Source organism: Canis aureus, chromosome 24 (assembly GCF_053574225.1).
Source record: "Canis aureus isolate CA01 chromosome 24, VMU_Caureus_v.1.0, whole genome shotgun sequence".
NCBI classification, from domain to species: Eukaryota; Metazoa; Chordata; class Mammalia; order Carnivora; family Canidae; genus Canis; species Canis aureus.
The window spans coordinates 11,347,369-11,375,002 of NC_135634.1; the positions used below are offsets into that span (position 1 = coordinate 11,347,369).

The following is a 27,634-nucleotide window of genomic DNA, read 5'->3' on the forward strand; positions in this document are numbered from 1 at the left end:
TCTGGGAGACCTTTCATTCTCCCCATGGAGGTCAGAAGGAAGCCAGGCAGCCCCCAGACTCTGAGACCCATGTTTTCCGCAGGTTAGCAGTGGAAGACGAAGAAGGTTCTTTTCATCTTACCTACCTCCAGGTGATTAAAGCCCCTTTTATAATTCCCAGAACATATCCTATGACATTTGTCCTTTACAACCCCGTTACCCCATTCCCCCTGCCTAGATTGTTCTCCTCCCCAAGTCCTCCCTTTTCTTCAGACACAACTCCTCTGACCATGGCAAGTAGGGAGCAGTGTCTCAGAACTCCTGTGGTGCTCACTGATGGTGTTATTCATTGGGTGTAAGTATGTGTTACCTTTTGTGTTGTCTGTCACTGTTTAGGTCACAGCTGTCTGAGCGGACAGTAACTACCCAAAGGGCAAGGAGTATGTCTCATTTACCTCTATTTTCCAATGCTTAGTACAGGATCCAGTACACAGTAGGTGCTGGATGAAAGTCTGCAGACAGGCATAATGATGCTGCCATTATCTTGATACCAGAGTTAAGAGAATGCATATTAACCTGTAATGACAGCCGCAGCTTTTCAAAATTTTCTTCCAATTCTTTCTTTTCAAGTTCATGGGTAGACATCAATTCTGGAGATAAGAGATCAAATAGTTAAGTTGGTCTTTTGAAAAGGATCAAACAAGACTTTGTCAGATTTAGGATGTAGGTAAATAAGGGACACTGGTAGATAGAAGACTAAAGCCTACAGAGACTTCTCCATACTTTGAAATTATATGTAGTGTTCTTTAGAAGACAGTGAAAGAAAGAGAAAGGGAATAGGACAAAGAAGGAAAAAGAGGGAAAGAGGGGAAGAATGAGGGACGGAAGCAAACAGAACTACAATCATGTAGGGGCGCCTGGCTGGCTCAATTGGTTGAGTGTCCCTCTTGATTTCTGCTAGGGTCATGATGTCAGGTGAGATCGAGCTCTGTGTTGGGCTCTGTGCTGAGCATGGAGCCTGCTTAAGATTCTCTCTCTCCTGCCTCATTCCCCACTCCCTCTCTTTCTCAAATAAATAAATAAATAAATAAATAAATAAATAAATAAATAAAAATAAAAATAAACCACAGTTGTGCTCGGGGGCACATCACGCACACATGCACATATACACAATCTCATTCTTACAACCTGCTCTATCATCACTCTGCCCTAGTTGGATTCTCCACAGTACCCATTATTCTCCAAGTTTTTCTCATGGTAGAGCAGCTGGATAAGCAGTGTTAAATCATTCTCCTTTCCACCACGAAGCAGCAATCTGGATGCTGAAGAAGGTGGCCTTCCAAGGAGAGTGTTGCTGTGAGCGCCATCATGCCAGCCTGGGCTTGCTGGGGAATGGATGTATGAAAGGGGCCAGGGTTGTGTCTGCAAGAACACCTTGGTAGCCTCTTGGCCACACTCTGGAAACCACAGATGTCAAAGATTTGCTTGAGCAAAGATTCAATATTAAGACATTCAGACAGAAGGAAGGACTAATTGGACTGGTTCCTCTTGGAGAGTTTGGAACAATTCTATTCTGTGAAAAGTGTCATTCCAGTAATAATTTGCAAGTTAGGCAGAAAGAGATGTCATGTAAGAGTTATTAGTGAATGGATTCTATATTCCTCCAGATGGAAAGAGTCTTATTAGCTGGGTGAAGCACATCTCATTCTGGCTACACAAGCAATTTGTTTTCATGTTATAACCGCAGGGAGGAAAGGTCCCATTAATCAGCCGGGGTCACATGCTTAGAACAGGAGAGCACTGGAGGCCAGCAATTATCCTGGCTGGCATGAGCTGCAATTAGGAAAGACTTTGTGGTTTCCATTGACCCAAATCTTTTAAGTAATGATGGTGGAAGTCTCTAAGAAATCCAGTTGTTTGTAGCTGAAATTTACATTTGGGGGGAAAATTTGTGCAGATTTCAATGATATAAAGCCATGCAGGCTTCTGGTCTACCTGGCTCTGTGTACATGATTAGTTTTAATAGTCATTGAAAGCATTGCCCTGACCATGGTAATAAATTTTTTACCTATCATTAAATACACCTACATTGTCTTGACATTTATATATAATTCAAGTGCCTTGGATGTGGTGTCTAAGTGAGATTTCATTCATCAGAAAAATCTACCAGGTCTATTTTTACGAAAATATAGAAACAAAAGGCAACACTATGGCTCATTGCACTATTTCCATTCAAATTCCCTTTCTTTTTTTTTAATATTTTTTTTATTTTTTCAAATTCCCTTTCTAGAGACCATTTTCCTACAGTGCAGTGATGGACTTAGGACATTTTCAGAGGGCCACAAAAACCCAAGAGAAAAAGGAAAGTTAGAATCTATTCTGGAGATGGTATAAATCATTGCTAGTATCCATATACTCATAATGATTTTCATTATTTTAAGGTCATAACACCTTGTCCCATGTTTAATACTGTGCTCACAAACAATGGTTCTCAAATTTTGCTGCATGTTAGAATCACCTGGGGAGCTTTAAAAAATTCTGATGCCTAGGCTGCACCCCAAAGCAATTAAAGTAGGATCTTTGCAATAGGATCTACACATAAATATTTTTTAAAAGTCCCCAGGTGGTTCCAGTATGCAGCCAAGGGTAGGAATTGGTACTCTAAGTGGGAGACATGGTCTTAGGACACGGTAATACATTTAAGTAGTTCTCAGGGAAGTACTGTCCCTTGTCTCCAGCTTGGACTTTTCATGTACTAATGGGTTCCAGAGGTGATGGCGCTGGTGCTTGAGGAAAGCAAAACATGAGTATTGATTGTCACACAGTGGACTATATTGTTTACAAAGAAAATTTTAGAAATAACTTAAAAAACCTCTGAAGTTGGGGAACCTGGGTGGCATAGTCGGTTAAGCATCTGACTCTTGATTTCAGCTCGGGTCATAGATCTCAGTGCCATGAGATAGATCCCCATGTCATGCCTTGTGCTCCGCATGGCGTCTGCTTGAGATTCTCTCTCCCTCCCCCTCTGCCTCCCACTCATGCTCTCTCTAAAATAAATACATCTTTTTAAAAAAACTTCTGATCGTATCTTTCAAATTATTAAAATTTATTAATCTATTAAATTTAATTGCTTTAAATACACTTTAACAACCAGTTAACTAGGGAAAAAAGTGAGGTGGGGAAATTGAAAACTAAAATATATATACCAATGTAATGCATTTGCATGTCAAAAGTGTAAAAAAGCTTTTTTCACAAGGTAAAAATCTTAGTAATAGTAACTGTTGTTACTTTTATTATGACCCACAAACAACTCTATGTATTGAAAGATAATCTAAAGTTACAAAAATATGTAAAAAGAAAGATTTGGAGCTCCGCTTAGCCCACGGGGAATGTGCTGAGTATGAGGTATGGAGACCCAGGTCCAACTGGATGCTGCTGTGGCCCTGAGCACACCACAGATGTGGGGAAAGTACATCTACATGGGGGTCACCATTTATTTTAAAATGCTAGAAGACAAGGTAAAATCCAGGATTTCCAGGCCTACTTTGGAGTAATGGTTCTCCAGCTTTGAGACCCATCGGAATGACCTCAGGAACTCTGAACAATTGTGATGCACAGAAGGAACCCCAGAGCAGCTACATGGGAATGCCACGTGGGATCTGGCCCCAATCCCCTGGCACAGCTCCCCGGCATTTTCATCTCTGGGCAAGTGTGAGGGTAAATGCTTCCGAGGGAAGGAGCAGTTACCTGGATGGATCCTGGATTTTTAGATCTTTCCATAGGAAGCAACAAAAAAGACACACCAGGAAGGAGAGGAAGGGAAAACAGGAAAAGGGGCAAGAGAGGAAGGACGGCCGCAAAGGTTTGGCTCACACAGCCCACCCCGCATGGCCATACACATTGAGGCTGGTAGCTACCTTGGACTTTGTGGTGGTGGTCATCCTGCAGGATTGCGATGGCTACCGTGTGGTTATTTTCCATCTCTAGGAGAGTAGCCTCATGGCTGGCTGTGAGATCTTCTACCTGAAGGAGGCCACAGCTATGGTTACACACAGAGCGGGGGAATGGGTTGCAGTAGTGTCTTCGTTGCTTGTAGAGCATGGGTGGAATTCAACCAGTAGAAAGGTCTGTGGCCCAAATGTCAAGGACAAGTCATTCTGCTGAGATGACAGCCATCTCGGCCTTGCACCAAGGCAGGAAAGCCAGGATTTGGTGGTGATTGGCAGCCCCCGAGTGGGGGGAAGGTCACAGGGAAGTCACTGCCTCAGCCCCACTGTCAGTAGGAGAATGGGGTCAGCTGCCTGAGCCACCTCTTCACTGCCCAGGGCCTGGCTTCTGGCAAGGTCCCCTTCCCACTTCCATTCTTTCCCCTGCACCAATCACTGAGACAATGGTGGATAAGGAAAAGAAGACGGCCCTCTACTGTACTGTCCGTTCTCTGTTGCCCAGTAGCAGGTGGGAGTATCAGTACACAAGATAAATGGAAGGAACTCACCTTTATTAAGCCACCTGCTATTGGTTCCTGTACTTAACTCTCACAGGAACATCACAAAGTACTTTATGCCCATTTTACAGACAAGGAGACTGAGGATCAAAGAAGTTTGGAATGTTTGGCAAGGGCTTGTAAATGGCAAAGCTGGCGGTCGGCCTAGGTCTAACCCTACAGGTGGAACTCTCTCAAACACACCATTGTTGTCTGTTGCAGTGAGATGGCAACCGATGCCTCAGGATGCTCTCACCAGCGCCAGGGCAGGTCAGCAGAAATGTGTGTGCTCGGACCACCTGCTTCAGCATAACCTTGACCTCCAGGTTGCAATTTGGACTTCCTGCCCAGGCAACATAGAGCTACTTGTGTTTCTCTGGCTGAAGGCACATTTTCAGAATGTATAACAGGTAGTACAGCTAGTCCAGGATTTTGTCACCCTTCCTGGTCTCTGCAAACTGCCCCACCCCCCAATATGTTTCCCGTTTTTGTTATTGTTGTGGCTGCTGCTTCAACTTCAAATGTATTTGGGAGTAATTTCAAAAACCCACCTCTCCCCATCATAACCAACAAGAACAGTGTTTTTCCAAATTCTTTGTCAATGAACCATTGTTAAAAAATGCCACGGTACCTTGTGTTGTGTGTGGGCGCATGTGCACACACAGAACCCAGTTCCACAAAGCTACACTTTCCCTTCCTCCTTGCAATAATCTGGTTTTAAAATTTCATCTTACTTTGTTTTTCAAAATGCCAGTTACAAACCACTAAATTTATTTCATAACCTACTTGTGTGTCAAAATCTGGCATTTGAAAAACACTGAACCAGGAAATTGGCCCGGGTCCTGGAGCTCTTTGATGGACCAGGTAAAAACATTTTGCTTCTAGCAGGTCATATTCAGCTGTCTCTTACTAGAGTCCCTCCCTTTTCTGAGGATAATTCACAGGCTGACTTTTGATTCGAGGGGAGGAATGGTTCTCCACAAGAGAGGAAGCCCACTTGTAAAGTGGATGCATCAGAGTATTTTTATTTTAAAATGGGATGGATTCCCATCCTGGATACTATAATTGCATAGGAGAATCTGTCTGTCTTATGGAAAATGAGAACTTCATACACTAAAAAAAGAAATATCACTGGCAAAACCAACAATGAGCTCCACAGTGGTAGGAAAGCTGCATGATAATATGCAAATGGACATGGTATGCAATGATTCACTTTTATTTACTGGGCATTCTTGATTAAACAGTATTTTATTTAAGGCTCAGAGCTATGAATGCACTCAGCAGAAAGGCTGATTACCACAGTATTTAATTGTCCAATTCCTGTTCATATGAGGTTTTTATGGCATCTTCGTCCAGAGCCTGTTAGTCTCTTGGAAAAATAAATCACTGACTTTAAAAAAATGGAAATATATTTTCTTTCTGCTTTATTACTGATGTCATTTGAGCCCACAGCACGGTGTAGAAACAAGTGCCCACACATTATTTGGAGTTATGTTACCCAGTTCAGTTTAATAAAGAAAAATCTTTCATCAGTCCTCGGTATGATTCTAATTTATTGGGTTCTGACATAAATTGCCATGAGTGGTTTCAGGAAAGAGAGATGAATGGAAGGGCTAGGTTCCAGAAGAGTCCTGCATGTTCCTGGAGGTGGTTGGCAATGCTACATTATGTTTGTGGCTAAATATATGCCCTTCTGGTTTGATGGAAGGTGGGTTTTTGACTTGGTAGTGATAAAATGCTGCCTCCAATATGTTAAGGGCGATGTACAGGCACGATTTATTTGTTACAGTCTCTCAGAGGTGCTTTTATGAATGAAATACTAAGTCCCTCACTCTGAAAGGCCATATGCCAAGAGTGGAATGCCCAGTATGTTTTGAAGGAAAGCAATAAGAGCCAATGAATCCAAATTTGGGTACAATAATCCTTACTCTTCAGTAATTTCAGTAATTTCTATACGCCTTTGTGGTTTTTAAAGAATACATTGTTGGGTCTGTCCACTCTTGGCATCCTCTTTCTTGTCATGGTATTAATCCCCGCAACACTTTCCATGGCTCCTGGCTTCCTTCTGGAGCATGGGCTCACACTCCGAAGCAGCCAGTAAGGGCTCTCCGCCTTCAGAAGGCATGTGAGGGGATTCAGATAAATTGAGCTAGGAAAAACACAGGTCATTTTATGCACAGATCACGCAAACAGAGGCAAAAGGCACTAAACTATATTAGGCCACAGCAGACTTATGCTGGGTGAAGCATCCTTCTTTTCCTTTGAGAAGCCTGGGTAGGGCCCCCTTAAATCACTGTTGGCCCACTCTTGTCCCTCCTCCAGGCAGAGGGAGCTGTGGGCTGTGCCACAGAGGAGTCTATCAACTCATGGACTAGTCCTGGTCAAGCAGAGGCAGCTATTCCCTGTGGCAGGCTCCATTCCCATGGCTGCTTGCTGTACAGCTGTGCTGAATTACAGCAGAGCAAAGCCTTGGAAAAACCACTCTCCGATGGGTAAGAAATACAGTAGTGGGGCCTCCCTCATTTAGCCATTTGCAAAATGCAGTTGTCTGAGGCTTTGGCAATTCACTTAGAGAAAGCTGACCTTTAGAACGAAAAAGCCTGAGCTTTATATTGTCTCGTTTCACTCATTAAACCCAAACCAAATTAAACTCCCATTTACCACCACTCCAGACACTGTATTCAGATCTGATAAGACAGAGGGAGCCCGCCCTTGTTTACTCTCTCCAGGGCTCTCTTAATGTTCCTTTCTAGATAAGGAGGAGACCCCCCCTCCTTCCCTTCCCTCCCTGGTACAATACCCTGGGCGATGATTCCGAGCAGGCAGTGAGCAGTGCCAGAGTCCCCAGTCCAACTTCATCGAGTCCCCGGGGTGTGCCTCTGTCCCCTCCACAGCCCAGCACGTGGCAGCTGTTCACAGAAAGCCCCATCTTCCCTGTACCGCCTCCCCCCAGCGTGTGGGGGCTCTGGTGCTGGAAGACTGCGGGCTCCTGGGGACCTCATTCTATTTGATTAGCGAGAGTGGAGTTTCTGCTGCTGGCGGCTGAATGCCTGCCACGTGGGACCAAAGAGGCCTAATGCAAGATGATGGACAAAGTGGCCTCTGTACATTCTGATTAAGCGTGGGGATTTTGAGACTACCAGCTGGTCTAAAAGGATGATGTCTTCAGGAAAGGGTAGAAAGTATGTCCTGGATATGAGACAAAGCTGGTGGAAATTCCAAAGGACCAACACGGCTGCTCCTCGAGAAGGGCTCCATTCAGACTTTATTGAGCGGAATCCACAAAGCATCTAGGAACCAGTGACTTCAGGGCCAGGTCAGGGAGTAAGACCAACTGCCAAAGCATCTTGGAGCACCTGGGTCAAAGGTCAGGAGTCTGACCATTGAATATGAGGCTGTGTGGCTAGCTTTCCTTGGGGAACAGCCACGGCAGCCCAGAAGGGAGGGCTGCAAGCTGGACAGAGAAGGGACCAGGCTTGGGGCTAACAGGGAAAAGCATGTGTGTTTACAGTGCAAATCTGTCTTGTGTGCTTCAAGAAAGGGAATCTCTGGGAATCTGGCTTCTGGGAATGTGCAGCTAGCCATAGAATGAGAGCTGATTTTAACGAAACACCTTTTTAGTCATATTTCTCAAATAAAAGTCCTACCGTATCTTGGAGGTCACTGAGAGAAAGCCAAGGGGCAAGACCATGCCCCCTGGCTCATGCCCCTAACCACAGACTGCAGGACAGGGCCCTGGCCATCCATGACACCTGCAGTACCGGGTCCTGGGGAACCAGTACAGACCACTGGTGCCAGGCCCCCAATCAGCAATTCTGATTTAATTCATGTGGGGGTAAAGACTAGGAGGGGTGCTTTGTCAGAAGTTCTCCCAAGTGATTCCCATGTGTAGGCAGAGAGAGGTGTTTTCCCCTCCACATGAGCGTATGGCTAGATTTGTCCTCCGGGAGATCCTGCAGTGAACTCACAGGTCAGCCTGCCTTAGCAAGGAGTTCCCAAGTTGAGTAAAGCACCCCTTCCTGCCCCCAAATCTTGCACATCAAAACTGTTGCCACCTCTCCATTGCCAGCCATGGGGCATGAAGATAAGCCAGACTGGTTAACTTGATTTTTAAGGCTCCAGGAGCACAGAAATGCTGCTATCTGTGGAGTTAGCATTGCCAAGTGCAATTGTCCCTGGTAATAAAGACCCACTGAGTGTGGAGATTACCCCACATGAGTAACAGACACCACAGACCATCCAAATCTCCCTGGCAGTCATGCATTTGAGTCGTCTCCTGCACTAAACCAATGGGCATTTATTCTGTCTGGAAATTGGAATACTGGACTGATGTGCATTTCATCTTCTTCCCCTCTGCCTGCATGCTCTCTGCTGGAGAAGAGGAGGGTCAGGATAGCAGCAGAATTGGGGACCCAAACAATTCATAGATTTGAATCACCACCTCCCCAAACCAATGGGTTTCCATAGGTAAGGCTTACCCACACAAAAAGTCTTCAGAAGCTATTTTCATCATAAAGCTTTCCCTTTTCCTTATAGCTGGAAGTAATCTAAATTCCTAAACATGTTCTCTATACTTCTCACCCAGTATTACAGTTTCTTGGGTACTTGTCTCAGAATTTACCCTGATCTCTAACCCGAGGCAAGGACACAAGCAAGTCCACACATTATATATATTGGTATCTCTCCCAGAAGCCTGCCATAATGCCTTGTGTGCAGTGGCATTTGTTAAATATTCTTCACATAGATGAATGAATAAATGAATCACTAGTTATTATGAAGGATTGAGAAGAACAGAATTCAGAGCCTTCCTAAGACAGAGCACTTCTTAAATATACATGAGTGGTTTATTTAACTTACTCTCAAGTGGAAAGGTCAGGGCCTTCTTTCTTTCCAATCCCTCCCAGTATAAAATTTCTACAAGGCTGTGTCCTTGCTCAGAGTCCAGGTGAGAGCACATCTCCCAGCACATGTGCCTGCACCAGCAAAGCTCAGTGAGACCCCAGGTTGTGCTCCACTAGTGGATGGGCTCCACTCTGCTGTGGCTTCAGCTCTCAGGTTTCCATACACTGAACCTTAACATGAGCCTTTGCTCAGAGGGCTCCCTTAAAGTACCTTCTCCTGCTGGTGACCATCTCCCTGCTTCTTGGCATCTCAACCAACTCGGAACTTCAGACCAGAAATCTGTTAGTGAATATGGGGGGGAAACACATTCTGTGAAAGACTGGGAATGAACGGCCCAGGGATACAGAGGCACAGAACAAACTAGTCCCTGCACGCCCTTGCAGCAAGCGCAAGTGCCTACTCATGGGAGCTCTGCTCTGCAAGCTTAGGAGGCGAGATGCTGGGGCTCAGTTTCTAATCTTAGTAGCAGCAGGTAACTCTAGCTGCCAGCTATTCTGTTTCCTGGTCTCGAGGTCTAAAGTACCTCAAGCAGGCAGGTGTGTCTGGTTTCTGTAGGCCTCTAGAAAAGGAGAACGCTGCCCCAAGAAACTGAATAAAGTGCTGTCAAATGGGAGATTGTAAACGACAACAATAGTACTTATTATTGCTCTGAAATGACTCTTGTGCCTCCTGTGTTCCCAAACCTCTGGGGACTGCCATCCAGGACATTTCTCTGGAAGCAGTCTGAGGAGAGTAGCTCAAAAACTCATGATAATGAAGGGCCACTGGGCCCGCGCCTGAGAGTTTAAGAGCGCTCTTCCCAAATGCCAGTTTATTTTAGGGCTGTCACAAGTGGAGAACGTGAAATAACATACCTGTTAGAAGGTGGGCATTAGGGCATCAGAGCCTTAGGGGCTTCCAAAGAGGAGCAGAGACAGGAGCAAAGCTAGCTCTCACGGCAGCGGCAGCGCAGCTGGCCGGCTGTCTCCGTGCACAGGACAGGAGGGGCAGCCGGCTTGGGGGCAGCAGGGCCGGGGAACGTCTCCAGTCATGCCAGGGTGCACTGCCCTCTACTAAGGCTGCTGGGCGGAGGTGAACCAGTGAAATTGCTTCCTCCTTCAGCAGATGCATGCCGAGAGCAGGCACGGTCAGGAACCAGACACTCAGACCTGGCAGACCGTTCTAACTTCGTGCCGGGCAGCACAGACTCGAGCCAGACCGGGTTCCACCCTGGTTTTTCCATGCCCAGCTCTGTGAGTCCTGGCAGGTTATTTAACCTCTGGGTCTTGGTTTTCTTACCCGTAAGATGGGGGCAATAACGATACTCACCTCGTAGGGCTGTTGAGAAGATTAGACGAGTTAGTAGATGTAGAGAGTTAAGAGCAGTCCCCGGTGCATCACAAGTGCTAGGAGCGTTTGCTTATTAGCATCACTGCCCTTGTGGGGTTTGCAGATGATCAACAGGGGACCCGAGTAGAATTTGTAGTTTGTTCAACAGTGATAAGTGACTAGAGCAGGGAGGGGACAGGAAGAGTGTATGTGGTGGGGGGCGTGTAATTTTAGATAAAGAAAGGCTTCACTGAGAAAGTGACTTTGGAGAAAAGTCTGGATTAGAGGGAAAGAAGGAGCCATGGGATGTCTAGAGGGAGAGCATTCCAGGCAGAGGCACAGCAAATGCAAAAGTCCCCAGGTGGCAGCGTGCCTGGGAAGAAGTGAGAGGGAGGCCAGGGTGGCTGGGGGGTGGGGGGGACGAAGAGAGGGGACAGCAGGAAGAAATGAGGTCGGAGAGTGAACTTTACAGAAGCTCACCTACGCAGCGGGGCTTCTTGCTAAAGCAGCGCCGGCTCCCCTCCACCTTGCACCTGTGTGTCCCAACAGCAGACACAGAGCCCAGAGCCGGAGACTGACCTGCTCCTGGTGCTGACACCTGATCCGCAGCAGCTGGGCGTGATGCTCCTCCTGCAGGCGCACTATCTCGGCCTCAAACTGCAGCTGCAGCCTCTCCTCCAGGTCCTGGAGCTCCACCTGCTGCTGCCAGGCCAGCTTCCGCACCTCCTCCTCAAACCGCCTCTCCACGTCCTCCTTCTCCTTTTGTAGTTTCTCACACTTGGCCGTATTGAAGGCTGGAGGGGAGGGGGAGAATAACATCTCTGTAAAAGTTGAGGCACTGAAAGCTTTGAACCCGAGTGTCTTTAATCCCCACCGGTAGTTCACCGAGGTTAATGTGATAACCAGGGCAAGATTCTCTTACTCTTACTTCTGCGGAGCTTCGCAGTTTGCAAAGCACTTTGCTTTCTACAGCATTTGATCCTTACAACAGACCCTGGGTGTCGAGGTCGAACCTGAGCCCCAGGGAGCGCCCGTGACTTGCCCAAGGTCCTTCGGTGCATGGAGAAAGCTATGAAGGCAAATATGGGCTTTCCGACCGCAAGCCCTGTGTTCCCATACCAGGACAGGGTTTCTCAGAGTCCACAGGCCACAGCCATCAAAATATTGCGCATTTGTTAAACATGCATGATCTTAGGGACACCTTGAATGGGTTAGAGGCCCTGGGGCAGGAACTCAGGATGTACTTTTCACAAGTCCACAGTGATGGGCACCCGGATGGCTCAGTCAGTTAAGTGCCTGCCTTTGGCTCAGGTCATGGTCCCAGCATCCTGGGATCAGCAGGGAGTCAGCTTCTCCCTTCCCCGCTCCCTAATGCTCCCTCTGCTCCTATGTGCTCTCTCTCTAAAATAAATGAAATCTTAAAAAAGAAGAAGAAGAAGAAGAAGAAGAAGAAGAAGAAGAAGAAGAAGAAGAAGAAGAAGAAGAAGAAGAAGAAGAAAGTTCCACAGTGACTCCTATGCCCGTCAAGGTTTGGGACCTGGGCGTACCTGGAGGCTGGAGACAGGATGGGAAGGGGTGGGGATGGGCGTGGGGGAGGGAGGGCAAGGACACTGAAGGTTGTTCCCTCGGGGCTGAAATGCCGGATGAACTATCTCAGAGAAAGTGCAGGGGTGATGGAACTTCACTAACAACCATTCTTGTCCACCAGAAGGGCTGACCACTCAATCCCCCTTTGCCACAGGTGTGCCACCTTCACAGCACTGGTGTGTTTCCTGTGGCCCCGGCAGGGGATGGAGGCCATGGCACAGCCTGCTGCCCCCGCTGCTGCTCCACTTAGCATTTATGCCTCCCTTGGGCTGCAGGTGGGAGTGATGCTTCCATTTTAAAGATCGCTGCCTCCACGGCAAACTGCCATAAGAAGGAGAAGAACACCTTGACAACGGACTATGTCTAGGTCAAGGGGATTGCGTATACCCAGCACACATGCAGAAAGGGGCACCCACACACCTTGTCCATTCCACAAAGACTGGGTGCCACTGCGCCCTCCGCTCTGCGCTACAAGCCGGGGACACGTTGTCATGTGCTTTATACTTGAGTGAGCAGGTACAAGTGCTGATTAAGTGAGATCCACACCTTAGCAGAGGGTTGGCCATGATCAGAAATACACACCCAAGGTAAGTTAGATGGCATCTGAAACACCCTGTAACCAGAAGTCCCACCTGAAACAGGCAGCTAATTTGGGGGCTTCTTTGTCACATTCAGCTGTAAAAAAAAGTTCTGTAATTAGCATCGGAATGTTTAAGAACATCTTTCCCCTGGTAAAATGAGTGGTGGACTGGCTGGATACCACACAGGCGTGAGGAGTGTGTAAGAATCCGGCCAGCCCAGCAGCCTCATAGCGACCCCAGTGGCCTTCCTGTTCCAGGGCTTTAACTTTCCCGTGTCCCCACTATCTGATGGAGGATTCTGATGCCCAATCTGGGGAAGCTGTTTGCAGGATCTGCCCAGGTAATCAGGGTGTGCACCTGGTGGGACGGTGGGCGCTGTCCTCTCCAGGTGCGGGCAATAAGAGGATGTACCGTCTTAGAGAATTTATTATTATTGTTTTTAAAAGCAACAAACTTCTAAAGCCTTCTGCTTTTTACTGTTACCTTGTACTAGCAACTCTGAAAAATGTTAGTGAAAAATAATCCTCCTCCAAAAAGTCTTTTGTTGGCCTAAGTTCTAGGCAATTGCTACAATTACTGTTGAGGTTTTAACACATAATTTTTGTATTTTAAAAAAAAATCACAGGTAAAACTTGGAAGCACAGTACAAATTACTGTACGAATGACATTTTCCTCCTGAACCATTTGAGAATAAGACGTTGACCTGTTGTCCCACTAACCCTGAATTCCTTAGTGTATATTTCCTACAAACAAGGACATTCTCCTACATAACCACAATATTAAAATCAGGACATCAACACTGATCCAATAGTGCCACCCAATGCTCAGACCCATTTAAATCTCACCAACTGTTCCAGTAATATCCTTTCTAGAAGAAGGGCCCCGTTCTGAATCACGAGTTGCATTTAGCTCTATAGTCTCCTTACTCTCCCTCAGCCTGGGACAGTCCATGGTCTATTCTTGACTTTTGGACATTGACACTTTTAAAGATGAAGGGCCAGTTATTTTGTACAATGTCTCTCAATCTGGTTTGTCTGGTGATTTCTCGTTACTAGATTCAGGTCACGCGTGTTTGCAGAAATATCACAGAAGCGGCACTGCACTCTCATTTGAATATTAATGAATAAAAATGAAATTTCTTTTTAAATTGTTTATGTAGTGAGTCAGGAAAATAATGCTTATTACTGATTATCTCAAGGTTATATGGGAAGTGATTTCTTGGTACAGAGGAGGCAGTACTACAAATGGTCCATCTAGGGTGTCCGATGTGCCAGGTATACCCTTAAATATTGTCACATCTGCTGTGAGTAAATCTTTCAGGTGAGGTTTACCTAAGGGACAGATTGCTGGGGGTGGACTGGGCTGACCACCACAGGTAGGAAGATGGCTTTTGCTTGCTTGCTAGCACTCAGTCTGAAGCTTTCTGGTGCCTGGTAGTGAGGTTGTAGTGGAAAAGATTGAGTCCTCTCTTACCTCTGGTCACTGGAGGCCAGAGTTCCTATAAAAAAGACCTGATGGTACCTAATGGCCAAAGGGGCTTAGGCCTGGTAGCAGCAGTGGGGAAACGCTTGCTCCCAGAAGTTCTGGCTCACTGGCTTTAGCATAGCTCTGGCTTTTCCCAAAGACTCTGCAGCCAGGGAAAGTTATTAGGGGTTTTACCAGGGGATTTAGCTGGTGAGGAAAGCTATTAGGATCCATAAGCCAGGTAAGAGGTGTATTTATAAAGACAGGTTTATCCTGGGGTGACTGGATTACATTTAATTTTTAAAAGATTTTATTTATTTATTTGAGAAAGAAAGAGCACAAGTGGAGGGGAGGGGCAGAGGGAGAAGGAGAAGCAGACTCCTCACTCAGCAGGAAGCCTGATGCAGGGGCTCGATCCCAGCACCCAGGGATCATGACCTGAGCCAAAGGTAGAAGTGGCTGAGCCACCCATTTGCCCCCTGGTGTGACTGGATTTTAATAGCACAGAACAGAGACCATGGAATGTCCATTTAAAAAATAGTGGTTGAAGGATTGAGACAAAGCGGGGCAAACAGAGGGGGCCTGGGTGGCTCAGTTGGTTCAGCAACCGGCTCTTGATTTAGCCAAGGTCATGATCTCAGAGTTGTGAGATTGAGCCCCACATCATGCTCATCATGCTCATCATGCTCTGTGCTCAGCCCAGGGTCTGCTTGAGTTTCTCTCCCTCTGCCCTTCCTTCGCCTTGTGCACTCTCTCTCTAAAATAAATACATGAATGAATCTTTTTAAAAAATTGAGGCAAAATAGAAGAGCAATGATTTTACCCACAGGGAGAAGGACAGGAGTCATCCTACAGAAACAACTTGGGCACAACTAGCTGATGGGGATATGCAGGTAATGAGCCCCAGCTGGGTTACTGGGTGCTTGAGGCCTCTTCGGAGGATGTTTTTGTTTCTGAAATTTGGGCAGGCTAACTTGATAGTGGTCTTTGCCCCAGTGGATGGGGTCAAAGCAGTGACAATATATTTACTTTTCTTTAAAGTGGGTCTATAAAGCAGTGCACAGGCAGGCGACACAAAGGGCCAAAAAATCGTGATGGTCAGCACCATTCATGATTAAGTAACATGCACACCGAAGTAAGAAACAGATTTTCATCTATAAGGCTGATAAAGATCAAATAGTCTGATTACACAGGAAAGGTATGAGGAAAGTGGCATCCGATGGACCATTCACTGGACTATGATAGATAAGCTGCTTTGGAAGGTAAGAATATCTTTCAACACTGACATGAGAAGGATGGGAGCATTTAGGGCAACAGCAAAAGAGCATGGGTTTTTTTTAGGGGGGGTGAGGAAAATGTTCTAAATTGATTGTGGTGACAGTTGCACAGCTCTGGATATATTAAAAACCACTGAATTGAAATTTTAAATGATGAACTGTAAGGTATGTGAATTCTATCTCAATAAAATTTTGACAAAAAAAGGAAACTTAAAAAAAAAACATTACAGGAAAAAGGCCTCAGAGGATAAATGTAGGTGTTTTTTTTTTAGAAGGAAAGGTCATACTCTGATTTGAAAACTCTGTATAACAATGATGAGGATATATGCTAGTAAAATAAAACAGAAATGCAAAGCCCACACTACGCTGTCTTACACGCACACACACACACGGATATACGTGAAATATGACAGGGTGTAACCATTCTTACTTCCTCTTGCCTAGAGGTAGATGGAGTATAAAAAGCTCAAATGAAAATAATAAAGCATGCTAATCATGTATTTAAGTTTTGATACATGCTATTTTGTATGGGGAGATTTTTATTTATTATATAGTCTTATCAGTGTCGTTAGTTCCAGAAAATCAAGGAAGTAAGTTGACTCTACAGAGCATGTAGATGGAATGAAACAGGTAAAAAGGTAAAGAAACGAATGGAAACAACTCAGTTACAATGGACAAAAAAATGACATGATGCATGTCTTTGAGCCAACAATTTCACAAGCACACAAAGTGGATCTCGGGCGACTACTACAGCATGATTTACCTTGAAAAAGTAGTGTCGGCTAGCTAAATAAATGATAAATCCAATATACTTACAGGACAAGTCCTATATACATTGCAGTATAGGTAACCAGTAAAAAATAAGGAAAACCTTTTCGTGCCATCGTGGAATGATACCTGTAACATATCAGTAAACAAAAAAAGGCTCGATGCAGACACAGTGTGATGGTGTAATCCTGCTTGTCATGAAAATGTATCTGTATTTCCACTTCTTGCCCCTCAGGAGGTTGTGTGCTTAATTACAGGACTCACTGCCCAATGAATACCTGTAACAGTATGCATTTAATTTAAAAAACCTATTAATTGTTTGCATATTTTAAAAGTTTAAAAGTACATTAAACAATTACTATTATAATTAAGGAGGATAATTGGAGGAGGGTTTGAAAAGATTATGGTATCCCCGTCAGAATTAACAAGGCTATCTTTTCACTTTATTTTAGTGGCAGGATGATTCGTGGGCCTGGTGATCTATCTGGGGGGCTCAGACACAATTGGTTTCATCCCAGAGCTGTCCCTAAACTGCACCATTATCTTAAATAAATCATGAGCTGTGAAGGACTCAGTTTTGCTGTCTATAAAGTGGCACAGTAATAATTGTTTTTCACATACAGCTCCAATCCCCAAATTTCCAGTTGCTATTAGGTACAAGCAAGGTGACACTTACATTCTTTGCATGCCTGTACACCGTAAGCCCTGTGCCTGCAGAAGATATTAGATAGGAAGAGAAGCTGGGGCCCCAAAGAGCGCAACTCCAATAACAGAGTTGGTAAGAAGTAAATATCCTCTTTCTCCTGGTAAATCTTCAAAAATGTATCTATTTGGGCATTTTGCAGACAGAGATTAACACAGGCTAATACAGTAGCCTTATACATCTGCAGTCTTCCTTTCATTCATTCTTTATTTCTATTCGTGTGAAAGCATTTGGTACTTTATAACAAGAGGCAAACACCATAGTAATAAATCCTTAGAACCTAGGAAGCTGAGAAAATAATTTCAAAAATAACAAGATTTTGACTGAAAGAAAATCAAACAAGAATATATAACATTTGTAATGCATAAGCACAAATTCAAAAAGCAAAAGCAGGATCAGAATCTGTTGTGCAGTTTTGAATAACTGAACGTATGTGTGTACGTATCTAAGAACATATACAGTGGTGTGTGTGTACATATACACTATAATACTATATAATATTATTAAAGCTGCATTTAGCACATCCTCAGATATACATAATACAAGGATAATAATCTATCAGCTTATGAGTGTGATGGCTTATGAAGATGTAGTGATCCTTGGGACACTGGCAGAGTAAAACTACCATGGCACCCTTTGTAAAACAGGAACCGTTTTAACCACAGTTCACAAATCAGTGGAGAGGGGGAGAATTCAGTGAGTAAGATCAATTTTCCTTAAACAATTGCCCTCAAATGTCTTTTGGATAATTACAACTTCGTATTGGTTTGCCAAAGAGGTAGCAAAGATGGGTAATTACAGCACTAGCTCTGTAGCTCATGACAAAATAATATTATATTGCCTTTTGCATCATAGGGAGTGCTTTAGCACTTCAGATGATGTGACAGGGAGAAGGTGCCCACGTGTAAAAGTCCAGAGGAGAGGGGCCTCAGAAGAAACCAACTCTGCTAATACCTTCCAGCCTCCAGAACTGTGAGAAAATGGATTTTTGTTATTTGAGCCACCCCCCACCCCACCCTCACTCACCCCACCGTCCTCAGTGCTTGGTAACTGCAGCCCTAGGAAACTAACGTAGCCACCATCCTTACATACAGATGGAGGGAGATCCCACAGTTACATAGAGGATTAAGTTGTTTCTTTGGGAGGTAGGGGGGTGGGTAGTTAAACAGACAATAACCTTCAAGGAAAAATATTAAAAATTACCCATAAGCTCACTACACAAAAAAGATGAAATTCTCAATTGCACAATCCCTTTCATAGCTGTTGCAGCGGTGTGAATTCTTAATATTCTATTAGGAATTTTCCATGTCTTGATGCTTATTAACGTTTTCATGGCTACCTTGGATGCTCATGTTGATATACCAGAATTTATACACCCGCAGTGCTGGAAATTTGGTCCGTATTACTCATATTATTTTGCTTTTTCATTAGGATAAATCCTCAGGGGTGGAATTACATAGGGTTAAAAATTATGAGCGTCTTTATGCTGTGAAGTTTTGTTTTGTCTTGTTTTTGATGGCAGTGACAAACCAGTGCCCACTAGAGGGGGCTGTAATGCCTGAAAAAGTGCCCTCTGGTGGAGAATGCCTTTGTCTACACTTGTCAGATCACAGCAACATTAGGGAGGCAAACTGGGTCGTGGCAAACATGCTGCCTGGGTTCTGGCCACACTGTCCTTCACAGCCCTATCTTCAGTTTCTCTTTAAGACTTTCCATTTGATGAAAATGTCAAGGAGAGATAAAAGGAGGAAGGAAATGGAACATGAAAAGTTCAGGTACTGAGCAGAAATGAGACAGGAGTCAGGGGGAGAGTCCTGGGTCTCCTGTCATCTTTGCAGGTCCGGGCAGCATCTCCAGGGCCTGGGGACAGAGTGGGCACTTGCGCTATAAAAGTCACAGCTTGCAGTTATGGAGTGCCTCCCAGGTGCCAAGCACCTGGCACATCTTGCCCCACCTAGATGGGTCCTGTTACCCACTATAACACAGAGACCCTGCCAGGTGCCTGTTAGGAGCCTGACCTCCATTTGACTGGAGCAGGTGGGTGCTGAGAAAGGGCAACTACCTGAGCCAAGGCCACCATGTGAGTGGGCTAGGCCCAAGAGAGCAGGTGTTGGAGCCCTGGCCGATGCCTCTCCCTGCCCTCTGGCCCTCTGGTAGGGGCTGCCACTGTGCGCCAGGGTTGCAGTATCTCCGAGGTAAGGCAAGCCCCTGGCATTGGACCCTTTGAGCACTCACTGTTTTGAATTGCAGTGCATCTCTTGACCTATGTCCCTACCAGTGGGACAGGGTCCTATCCATACGTGGGCTGATGGTCAATAGACAGTAACTGAACTTACTGAGCACCTGCCATGTGCCACCCCCACTCCTTGACACAGTGTGAACAAGACACACTGTCATGGAAATAAGCAAATGAGAACTTCTTAATAGCAAAATTTTAAATAGCAAAATTTTAGAGAGCTAAAGCTTTCAATAACTGCAGAGAAGTAAAAGAACGGCAATGCTAGCAAAGGATCAGGGAAAGGGAAGGTGAGGCTGAGCTGGGATGCACAAGGGAGGTCCATCTGGGAAGATAGCATCCAGTTAGCTGTGAATGATGAGAAAGAGGTAGTGTGTGTGCAGAGACTGGAGGGAGGGAGTCTCCTGTGGAAGGAATGGAAAGTGCAAAGGTCCTGAGTCCAGAACATTTCGAAGTACATAAGGAAGAGAAAGATGCTACAGGGCTCGAGTGTCCATGATGGGGAGGATGGAGCGAGGCGAAGTTCAAGAGACAGGCAGGGTGAGGTCATGCAGAACCTCTGGTCTCTGGGGAGGAGTTAGGGCTCTACTCTGGCACAGTGGGAAGCCCAGACAGTCTCAAACACAGGGTAACAAGAGCTAAGTAAGCTTTTATAAGATCCCTCTGGTGGCTGCATGGAAAACAGATCGTAGGAGGCAAGGATGCAGACAAGAGTAGCAATGAGGGGCACCTGGGTGGCTCAGTGGTTGGGTGTCTGCCTTTGGCTCAGGTTGTGGTCCTGGGGTCCTGGGATCGAGTTCTGCATCGGGCTCCCCTCAGGGAGCCTGCTTCTCCCTCTGCCTGTGTTTCTGCCTCTCTCTGTGTGTCTCTCATGAACACAGAAATAAAATCTTAAAAGAAAAAAAAAAAAAAAGAAAGCTCATGAACATTTTACTTACCTGGGTCACACTTTGGCAACACAGACCCAAACTGGATGACTCTATATAAGAGACCTCAAGATTCCCAAACACATGTCATGATGTGCTGATGTGCTGATGTGCTGCACTAAAGCCCACTCCTTACTGGTGACACTTTCACCCAGGACTGTATTTGGATAATCTTCCTGTACCCAGGTCCTGAATAGCAGAGTTCCTACCCAATAGAAGATCAGAATATGGCAAGGGCCTGGGACATCAGGGAGAAGTGCAAGTCCAGGTGACACCTGGGAAGGAGAGGGGATAGGGGAGGCAAGCATCCCCCGAGGTGAGGCAACGCGGTTGGAGGAGCACTAGTCTCCAGATGGGGCTCTGCTCTGGGCCCTGCTGACACCAGCTGTGGGAGTTTTAGCATCTTACTCAACCTCCCTGGGCCTCAACATTCTCATCGATAAAATGAGGAGGGCTGTAAAATGAGGTTCTGGGGTGAATTGTGTCCCTGACCCCCAAATCATATGTTGAAATCCTAACCCCCTACTATCTCAGGATGTAACTGTTTTTGGAGATAGGGCATTGAAGAAGTGGTTAAGTCCAAATAAGACCATTAGGGTGGAGCAGTGGGACTGTTGTCCTTAGAAAGAAATACGAGGGATGCCCATGTTCAGAGGCCATGTGAGGACACAGGGGGAAGACATCCACCTGCAAGCCAAGGAGTGGAGCCTCAACAGAAAGCAACCCTGTGGCACCCTGCTCTGGACTTGCAGTCTCTAGAACTGTGGGAAAATAAATTTCTGTTGTTTAAGCTCCTTCCCCTGCCCTCCTCCCACCTCCCCCCTTCCCCGCCCCAGTCTGTGGTGTTTTACTACAAGACTGGTTATCACTGGCACTTCCTGTCCTGGTTTTCTATAATTCTATAGATATTGTAATGGCGGCCCAGGTCATCAAGAAGAGTCTTCCCTTGAAGAAGACAGGAGAGAATATATCATTTTTTGGCTGTGATTTCCTCCCCAAAATGGTTCCCTAAAGAAGATAAGCTTCATCTGCAGAGAAAACATACATAATCCCTCATCCCCATGACATGAGACGTTAAGAGTAATATCAATGCTTGGCATTTGTATGTGTTTTCACTACAAAGTTCTTTAACACACTATAATACTTTGTTTAATCTTCCCAGCAAATCTCAAAGCTGGGCAAAACAGGCATTTTTGCTCTGATTTTATAGAAGAGGAAGCAGAGGCTCACAGGGGTTAAGTCACGTGTCCAAGCTGACACGGCTAGAAAGGGACAGCCGAGATTGGATCCATGTGAATCTCAGTAGTGCTCTTTTCAGTAATAATAAAAATAAGGAAAAAAAATTAAAAGTAGTAAATACTCCCTGCAACCACACAAAGCTATTACCTGTCCTGTCCATAGCTGGGCCTTCAGGATGGTCCCTGTGGAGTGTGTTAGATGAGCGTGTGCCCTGGAGATGCCTTTAATACTCTGCAAGCCCAAATTAACCTGGTAGAAAGAGAGAACTGACTCTGCAAAACCATTTTCCCATCAAGCCATTTCCTCCTTATGGGCAGTAATGTTATTAGTTCTCATGTAGACAACATTGTTTTGCTTTTCAGAACATAGGATCATAACCACCCTCTTAATTCCATTTCCTCTTTTGCCTCCATAAATCATCCTTTTTTTTCTCATTGAAAAATGGCATTGAAAAGATAACCCTTTAATTTTATCTTAAATTAGTACTTGTTACATAAATTGTGCATGTAACATCCTTCTCATGTTAAACATCCCTTTTAGAAGGAGCTTTTAATAATGTCCTAAAAAATGCTTAAACAGAACATAAGCTGAAGTTCTAGACTGCTGTTCACTGTGGAAAACTTTGCCCTCCAGAGAGTTTTAAAAAATGAACTCCTAGGACCCTCTCATTTAAGAAGCTCCACAGCTTGGAGTGACCCTATTCTATAACAAGTTGTTAACTTCAATCTTCTGTCCTGGAGTTTGGGTGGCCTTGTCCCCCTTATATGCTCCTGGGTGGGTATGGAGATCAACAAGCTACTAGATAATACATTTTAATGCATTTGGTGGTAGTCAGCTTAAATATATTCCTTCCTTCCTTCAGGCTGTCAAATGTATGCATGGTCTGGCCTTGGGTATTCTGAGATACCTGAGGTTTTCCCAGACCTATGATTATCTCTATTTTCTGTCCAAGGCTATACTGCCTTTAATTTTTCACAGGGATATAGGATTAATGTTCTAAATCTTCAGGATTTTTTTAAAAAAAGATGTGCATTTCCCCATTAACTCATCCCAGACTCTCTTCATTACTACCAAATACATCAGATCAATTCCAATAAACAAAACAGACCACCCCAAATTCTTGCTTCCCACTAATTTTTAGGCACCGACTCAGAAGAAGCAAAGTTTTTAGGTAATTTTCAAGAGCCAAAGAGTGTGTTTAGGTTTAATGGAAACACCCATGCCTTTATCAGTGGAATCCCACACCACTTACACTATGCCAGGCAGCTTTCCACAAACAGTGCTTTCTCGAACAAGGCTGAGGGATTATTTCCTGCAGAGTTATCAGCCAAGGAGAAGGCAGCATGGGAAACCACTCCTCTTTCAGAATACCTGGAGCATTTCTGCCTTCAGACTCCAGGTTATCCTGGCTTCTGGGTTTGTGTTTTCACTGCAGGGGCAAACCCCATTTCACTGGTAACAGTGTCCCCCTGGGACATGTCTTGAATAGAACAGCCACCTTGCCACATCTAAGGGAATCATTACATCCATGGTGGTGGCTTCCTGCCAATATGCAGACTGTTCTAATTTATACAGTCACCAAAACTGAGGGAACATCCAGAAAAGTGACCTTCAACTAAAAAAAAAAAATGAAGATAGCTCTATATCACAGAGCAGAGCCAGAACTAAATACGGTTTATGTGTGGCCCCCAGCGTGGTGTCTGGTTGGCTCAAGGCCAGCCCTCACAGTGTGGTGTGCTGAGGCCTTCCTGCTCAGAGTGTGGTCCACTCGCCTGAGGGCTTGTCAGAAATGCAGAAGCCCAGGACAGCTCAGACTGACTGAATCAGAACCTGTATGTTAACAAGATACCAAGAGATTCCTATGAGAAGTACTGTCTGAAGTCCACGGGGTATGTGACAGCATGCGGGAGGTGATATGTCATCCTTAGAGGCGCTCCTCTCTCTGAGCACACAACTGCTAGGTGGTTAAGGAACCAGCTTCAAGACTATTAATAAAGCTGAAATTTTCAGTACCGAAAACCTGCAAGTATATCCTTTGTCCACAGTTAGCATTCAGTGAGGATGTGTGGCACAGAGGCAGCCAGTCTAGACCAAGATGCCTACACCTGGGCTGAAGGCTATGAGGGGGGCTTGGAGCAGCATGGAGGGTGGGGGTGGAGCTGGCTTCATGAGCTGGTCAAGTGAAAGGAGGAGTGACTGATGAGCTTTAGAACATGGGGATGGAAAGAACAGCAAGTTAGAGAAAATGAAATAAAATCTCATTGAGACCAGATGATGAATCACAGTGACCTCTTTCCAGGGCAGGAAATAGGGGCTGGGTGTGCAATTCCCGATAGAACCCAACAATACTATAAAAGAGTACAATTTTCAGGGTAGCCTACTGGATTGCCAGGTATAAAGTGAACAGAGACACCTGCACCTGTGGCATTTCATAGTACAATGCAGAAAATACCAAGACAGCAGTGTTGCTGGACAATGTGATGTGAAGGGGGCAGGGGGTACTTTTATTTTGTCTTCTTGCCCTGCCTCCTTCTGCTGCTCAGAGATTGTGGAGAACCTTTGTGCATGAGCAAGTCCCTCCTGTTAGAGAAAGACAGAAGATTCCTTGATGATGGAGATACGAAGGGGTTACTATCTCTGGCAATAAATAAGGAGCAAGTCAGGTGGTAGCAGCCCGTGCAGTGCCTACTATACATGACAGGCCTCAGTGGGATGCATCTGCTAGATGTAGGTGGTTCTTAAAGTGACTTTAAACAAATTCAAACTCAGAGAGTTTGAAGAGTTTTTGGCCTGGGATGGACAGCATGGGGCTTAGCACTAGGCCAGCTGGATCCCAGCTAGGCTGGATAAGCCACCCAGCTGGCCTCAATAAGACTACAGGTGTCATCAGTAGAGGACATCTGGAGATTCCTATCAGATTCCACCTTGCAGCTCTTAAGATAAGCAATAACATATTTGCCATTAAGGAAGCTCCTCAGTTACTTTATAGAAGAGATTCAGTCATTCTTGGTTGATCCTGTTACTGTCTTTACAGAGTGATGAGTTAAAGACCTCCTCCAAGGGTTGCAGCAGGAGCACGGGCAGTAGTTTCCAAAAGACTTGGGCTTGAGCTTATCAGTTGATGCTTGTGCACAGGGGATTAAGCCCACTGAGCCTCAGTTTCCTCCTCTGTAACACGGGGATCACATCGAGATTACCTCTTAGGGTTAGTGTGAGGTTTAAATGGGATAATTCAGAGTAGGTGCTCAGCATAGTGCCTGGTCTCTATTCATCACTGGATAAATGATTAGTGATAAATATTAGCTGTTTACTGTTTTTGAGGGGGTCACAGAATCATTGTGATATTATAAATGGGAATATTTTCCAAATTGTGTGAATGTTAGGCTGGGACAAAGCATAAAGAATACACATTACATGCATATATCTAGATGGAGTAGGCCCAATTTGACTTGGGTATTCAGTGAGGGTGGAGAAGGTAACTGCTGCCCTATATAAAAATTATTTTCATGGTATTTGTCATTACTGCTTTGGTTTGCTGCACATTCATAAGTACATATTGTTTGAGGACACAGTTATCAGATAAGGACCTGAGGCCTCGGTCCTGTGTCTCTGGAGAGGCTGGGGAGTGACTCCATGTTTCAAAACCAAAGCCTGAGATGACCATGTCCACCTTATATAAAGGACACGAGAGTGGGCAAAGGTAGTCCTCACTAGCAAAGGCCTGCGTGATAACGATCTTCATTAGAATCCCCCAAGAAGACAAGTTCTCCCTTTTGTTACTGGCTGGTTAAAATATGGCATGTCTGTTTCAAAAAAATATATATAATCACAGAGAAGCAAAAGGGGCTTCTCATCACACTAGGTACCAGAAGATGCAAACATTTTTTCTCTTCCAGTTTTCCAGAAAAACGTCTCAGGCAGAAAGGAAGGAAAAGCACACCTGATCAGAAGGCCTCTGAGACATTCACTGTTGATGGCATCCCAGCTAACAGATACTGAACACCCTCCATGGGCTGGAGGAGCCACTGAGCACTCTACATGGTTACTGAACTGCACAAAATCTCTACAAAGAGGGCAAGATTCCTACTTCATGATCCTGTTTTATAGAAGAGGAACCTGAACAGCAGCACCAAGTCAGTCCAAATTTGTGGCAATCTCAAGGCCATGCTGCTATGTGATCCTGCTGCCTGAAGCCAGTGGTTGTCAGACTTGAGTGGGCATCAGAATCACAGGCATGGCTTATGATTTAGTGGGTCTGGGGTGGGGCCTGAGAATCTGCATCTCTAACACGGTCCCAGGTGACATACCAGATGCTGCTGGCTTAAGCACTTCACACTGAGAACCACTGCTATAAACAGATGTTACTTCAGTATTAAACTTTAATACAAACCATCTGAGGCCCATCTGAGGATCTTTTAAAAATGCAGATACTGACTCAGTAGTTGGGGTGAAGCTTGAGAGTCTGTATTTTAAACACGCCACCAGCCGGTCTAGGATGCTGCTGGTCTAGGGACTATCCTTGAGTAGCAAGGCCCTGGGCCCAGTGCTCAGTACTCAGGTCCACAGAGCGCTGCCTCTGCTGATGTGTAGAAGACCCACAGCCTTTACTGCCTATCTGGTATCTATCCCTGGCTCCGGGGGGGCTGTTCTGCCCATTGCTGCAGTTCTGAGCCATCTGCCTGTCTCGTCCCACACCTGTTCTCTCTTACCTGGCCTGAGCTCCCCTTGCTGACCCTGAACCCGTGTGTTCCAACTAGCTAGTCTGAGTCTGAGGATCCTGACTTTTCTTCAAAGTTCCTGCCTATGGCTTTCCATCTTGCTCCTCTCGTAGTTGGAATCATACAGTGACACCCTATATCCCCCACCATCATGCACCCTGGCAGTATGGAGGCTGGGATCTGCTTAAGAGCTTCCTCTCCACACCTGTTCTCAGCCTCCCATCACATACCTGTGACACACCCATGAATGGCCTGTCCAATACCATGCTTTCAGATCTTTCTAAGAGCCCACAGCCACAGACTCTGCCAGCCACAGACTCCACACTGGTGGTCACTGCCATGTGCTTCACTGGGCTTTGGAGTCCCAGAAATGGCTCCAACTTAGCCTTCACCACCGCCCAGTGCTGATCCCTTCAAATGTTCTCATTTCTTTCTCAAAAGAAGCTATGTGATGAAGTGGTCAAGAGGGTGGGCTCTAGGGGCAGACTGCCTAGGTTTGAATCCAGCCTCTGCTTTGGCTGTGATCTAAGGCAAGTTACCTCTCTGGCCTTCAAGGTCCTCATCCATAAAAGGCCCTAACTGAGTTGTGGCCTTGACTTATACTTTGCTGAGAAAACTTAACTCAACAGTCATGGAGCCCTACTATTTCTCATCCTGAAACTTAGAAAACAAATCTTTACTCTGGAAGATTATGTCCTGTTGGAGGTAATGCTCCTTGATGACTAGTCCCCTCACTCTTCTGTCTCTACCCCCTCCATTCACTTCCTGTGGCTGCTGTAACAAATCACTACAAAACTTAGTAGCTCAAATGTATTATCTTACAGTTTGTGAATCCAAAATGGGTCTTAATGGGCTAAAAACCAAGGTGTTGGTAGGGCTGTGTTTCTTTTGGAGACTCCAGGGGAGAATCCATGTCCTTGCCTTTCCCAGCTTCTAGAAGCTGCCTGCATTCCTTGGCTCATGGCCCTGTCCTCCGTCTTCAAGATCAATGGCACAGTATCTTCAAATATTCTCTGACTCCTGCTCCTGGGATGCATCTTCTCTTCGTCCTCTTTGAAGGACCCTTATGATCACATTGGGTCCCAAAGGACAATGTCCCACCTCAAAGTCCTTAACTTAATCACACTAGCAAAGTCCCTTTACCACATGAGGGGACATACAAATTCTGGGAATTTGGGTGGGAACATCTTTGGGGGCATCATTCAGGCTGCCACATCCTCCTGGCTTCTCTTGAGCCTCGTTCCTGCTGTTCCCTCTCTCCCTAGGGTTTTCACTCTCTGGCTCCACGTGAACAGCCTCTACAAATGTTTGAGTGTCTCTTATCTTAAACAAGCAGAACAAAAGCACAATCTTCCTTCCTCTGCCATCCTCTAGCTACTTATCCTCCATTTCTCACTCTTCAGAGTCTAGCTCCTCACAATACAGGTAAAAATCTCCTGTTCCTGCCTCCAATTCATTTTTCC

At 45.4% G+C, this 27,634-nt stretch overlaps 1 protein-coding gene and 1 long non-coding RNA gene across 11 annotated transcripts in view; one reads left to right on the top strand and one right to left on the bottom strand.

The window, feature by feature from the left end:
• MTUS2 (microtubule associated scaffold protein 2) overlaps positions 1–27,634 on the bottom strand; it is a 593,760-nt gene that overhangs the window by 13,464 nt on the left and 552,662 nt on the right. For 8 of the 10 annotated variants that reach the window (XM_077868251.1, XM_077868248.1, XM_077868249.1 and 5 more), the window contains 3 exons: positions 11,252–11,466; positions 3,897–4,002; positions 556–629 (listed from right to left, as the gene is read on the bottom strand). In XM_077868251.1, the coding sequence (XP_077724377.1) occupies positions 556–629; positions 3,897–4,002; positions 11,252–11,466 (395 nt within the window). Of the gene's footprint in view, positions 1–434; positions 630–3,896; positions 4,003–11,251; positions 11,467–27,634 lie in introns of all 10 variants that reach the window. The other 2 variants (XM_077868254.1, XM_077868253.1) reach the window with 2 other exon arrangements.
• LOC144295775 (uncharacterized) lies at positions 217–3,054 on the top strand. Its single transcript, XR_013362878.1, has 2 exons — positions 217–334; positions 2,911–3,054. It is a non-coding gene; the product is annotated as an uncharacterized LOC144295775 (long non-coding RNA).